The sequence below is a fragment of the Asparagus officinalis genome, chromosome 8 (assembly GCF_001876935.1).
Source record: "Asparagus officinalis chromosome 8, Aspof.V1, whole genome shotgun sequence".
NCBI lineage: Eukaryota > Viridiplantae > Streptophyta > Magnoliopsida > Asparagales > Asparagaceae > Asparagus > Asparagus officinalis.
In genome coordinates this window covers 96059026-96061714 of record NC_033801.1, presented here as the reverse complement: position 1 = coordinate 96061714, position 2689 = coordinate 96059026, and the positions used below count along the sequence as shown (strand labels likewise).

At 35.9% G+C, this 2689-nt stretch overlaps 2 protein-coding genes across 2 annotated transcripts in view; one reads left to right on the top strand and one right to left on the bottom strand.

Moving 5' to 3' along the window:
• Positions 1–871, top strand: part of LOC109822088 (porphobilinogen deaminase, chloroplastic-like) — an 11735-nt gene extending 10864 nt beyond the window's left edge. Inside the window, 1 exon segment of the mRNA XM_020388254.1 lies at positions 788–871. The gene's annotated coding sequence lies outside the window, so the exon portion shown is untranslated.
• LOC109822089 lies at positions 333–1992 on the bottom strand. Its single transcript, XM_020388255.1, has 3 exons — positions 1846–1992; positions 1626–1741; positions 333–1264 (listed from the first exon to the last, which is right to left on the bottom strand). The coding sequence occupies exons 1-3, from the start codon at positions 1876–1878 to the stop codon at positions 889–891; spliced, it is 525 nt and encodes a 174-aa protein (XP_020243844.1). The 5' UTR covers positions 1879–1992; the 3' UTR covers positions 333–888.

Genomic DNA, 2689 nt, shown 5'->3' with positions numbered 1-2689 from the left:
TATATTATGGATATCATCATTCAACAAATTTCAAATCTGAAACAAAGAGCAAGTTTCACAAAACCATCATGAGCTAGGAGTTTTGTAGGAAACTATCCTAAACTAATATTACTAAGGAAAGTTGTTAAAACTATATTATGGATATCATCATTCAACAAATTTCAAATCTGAAACAAAGAGCAAGTTTCACAAAACCATCATGAGCTAGGAGTTTTGTAGGAAACTATCCTAAACTAATATTACTAAGGAAAGTTGTTAAAACTTTGAAATCAATATATTATGGATATCATCATTCAACAAATTTCAAATCTGAAACAAAGAGCAAGTTTCACAAAACCATCATGAGCTAGGAGTTTTGTAGGAAACTATCCTAAACTAATATTACTAAGGAAAGTTGTTAAAACTTTGAAATCAATTGAAAACATGTCTAAATAATGTTAAAAATAGTTATTGAAAGTCCAAATTACTCCGTATTTATAATCTCCCAGCCCAAAGATCATCTTACTATAGAAATATAGTTGTATAAATGTCCAACAAATATCATCTACTTCTCATTCGCTAAATTCCACAAGTAGAAATTAGTCGTGATATAGTTTACAGAAAAATAATTGAAATACTTTTCTCTAGTAAAAGTAGTTTATAATATTTTTCTATGTAAAATCCTGACTATTTCATGGCAGTGTTATTTGATAATTATTATACCCAATTCATTTATTAGACAAATACAATGACAGTTCTGATAAGTTCTCTTAAATTAATTAACAACCCCATTTTCGGTGGGAAAAACAGACACGGATGAAGGATCCAACCGAACACAGACTTAATCAAATTCTCAACAAAAGCAGAACACACAACAGCAGAACATCACATGTCCTTCATCCTCTTTCCTCACTCTGACGGCATCATCTGAGGAACGGCATGAACAGAGGCCCCCTTAACGATAAGCCCCTTCTTCGCCTTTTTCGAGCTCATCACGAAGCGGACCTCGCCGGACTCGGCGGCCACGAAATCTCCGACCACCAGCACCAGCCACTCGTTCTTGGGCATGGCGTTGAGGTCGACCTCATGGGCCTTGGGAGCTTCTTGAGGTAATTTGAGCTCGAGGTTCACGACGAAGTCCCCCTCTTCAATGACGTCCTTTAGCATTACGGTGACCACCGCGTCGCAGGTTTCGCCTGTTTTGAGCTTGGACATGTCGCATTTGCCCTCGATGTATACCTCATCTCCTATGAGCTGGGGAACTTCGACGTTCTCGTGATCTTGACTGCAGAATTAGAAGAGTGAAAAGGGTATTTATTAGTATTAGATACCGTCTAGTTGACAGACAATAGAACTGCTGAAGTACTTAACGGAGTGACCTTTATATTTTCATTGTTTGTTTCCAGACAGAAATATATTATAACAAATTGCTATGCGTTTTAAGTTAAACCTGAACCCAAAATTAGTGGATTGATTGTTCAAATAAATTTTTTATCAAAACATCCCCCCTTGCAAACATGATGTTCGGAGTATTTTATTTATCTATGTTGTAAAAAATACCGTTATAACGCTGGGGCTTTTCTACAATTTAAGTAGTGACAAAAAAACAAAAAAAAAACAAAAATTGGTTAAGAGAGTTTTCTCACGTTTCCAGCATGAGCCAGTGCCAGAGCCACTTGCCCTTGTCATCAGAATCAGTAACAGAGAGCTCCCTTGGGTGCAAAACGACGCCTTGGAAGCCAGTCCTCTCAATCCAAGAGGTCTACAAAAGGATATAGCTAAGGAAACTAAAAATTTGCAAGAAATTTGTATATGTATGAAAATGAATTTGTGTTAAGTAGATAAAAGAATGTACTTTGAACTTACAGTTCTAGAAAGCTGGGATCCCAACTCTGCCATATTTTCCCCTTGCTAACTTGCTTCTCCTCTCTATTGATTTTGAGTACGAATGATGATCTACCACCACTTGATGAGAATTTATAGTGTCAAGGACTAATGTTAGTGGATAAAAAAAAAATGACTTGATTAGAACCTTATGCCAGGCTAGCGAAGTCTTTTTATTTTTCTCTAAAAGATGGGAATCATGGACGCAAACTGTATTTGTTTAAGACTTCGGAAGTCTATGGGTGTGACTAAAAAATGCAGGCTGACATGGCATTGTATATTCTAAGGATTGCTGGTCAAGGATAAGTTTTCATAACTCGAGATAATGAAATGGAAACTAGTAAAATAGGAACTTTAATGCAAGCTCATTGGGTTCTTAATGGTAAGAGTAAATAATGTTAACAATGTTAATTAATGTACTGGAGGACTTATAGTTTATTGAGCTTTGCTACAAGGACCCAAAATATGGGACCAATAGAGGGGACAAGTGAGGTGTCTCCCTCCTATTGGATAATGAGTTGGCAATCATTAATGATGATCAACTCATTATCCAATAAGTGAGGTGTCTCCCTCCTATTGGATAATGAGTTGGCAATCATTAATGATGATCAACTCATTATCCAAAAGGAGGGAGACACCTCACTTGTCCCTTTATTGGTCCCATATTTTAGGTACTTGAGGAATTTTTCTAGTTTATTATATAGTACTCTGATATCATAAGAATCAACTAGTTTTCCCCATTAAAAAAAAGGAGGAGGAAGAAGAAGAATAAACTAGTTTCTAAAAATACTTTTATTGTAATTCACAAAAAATGACTCTGCACGTG

What these genes read in the sequence shown, in the direction of transcription:
- LOC109822089 (XM_020388255.1), bottom strand. Translation starts at nt 1,878, where the DNA reads ATGGCAGAGTTGGGATCCCAGCTTTCTAGAACT. An exon ending in GATCCCAGCTTTCTAGAACT is followed by an intron (nt 1,742 to 1,845) that starts GTAAGTTCAAAG and finishes ATCCTTTTGTAG; the next exon opens with ACCTCTTGGATTGAGAGGAC. An exon ending in CACTGGCTCATGCTGGAAAC is followed by an intron (nt 1,265 to 1,625) that starts GTGAGAAAACTC and finishes CTAATTCTGCAG; the next exon opens with TCAAGATCACGAGAACGTCG.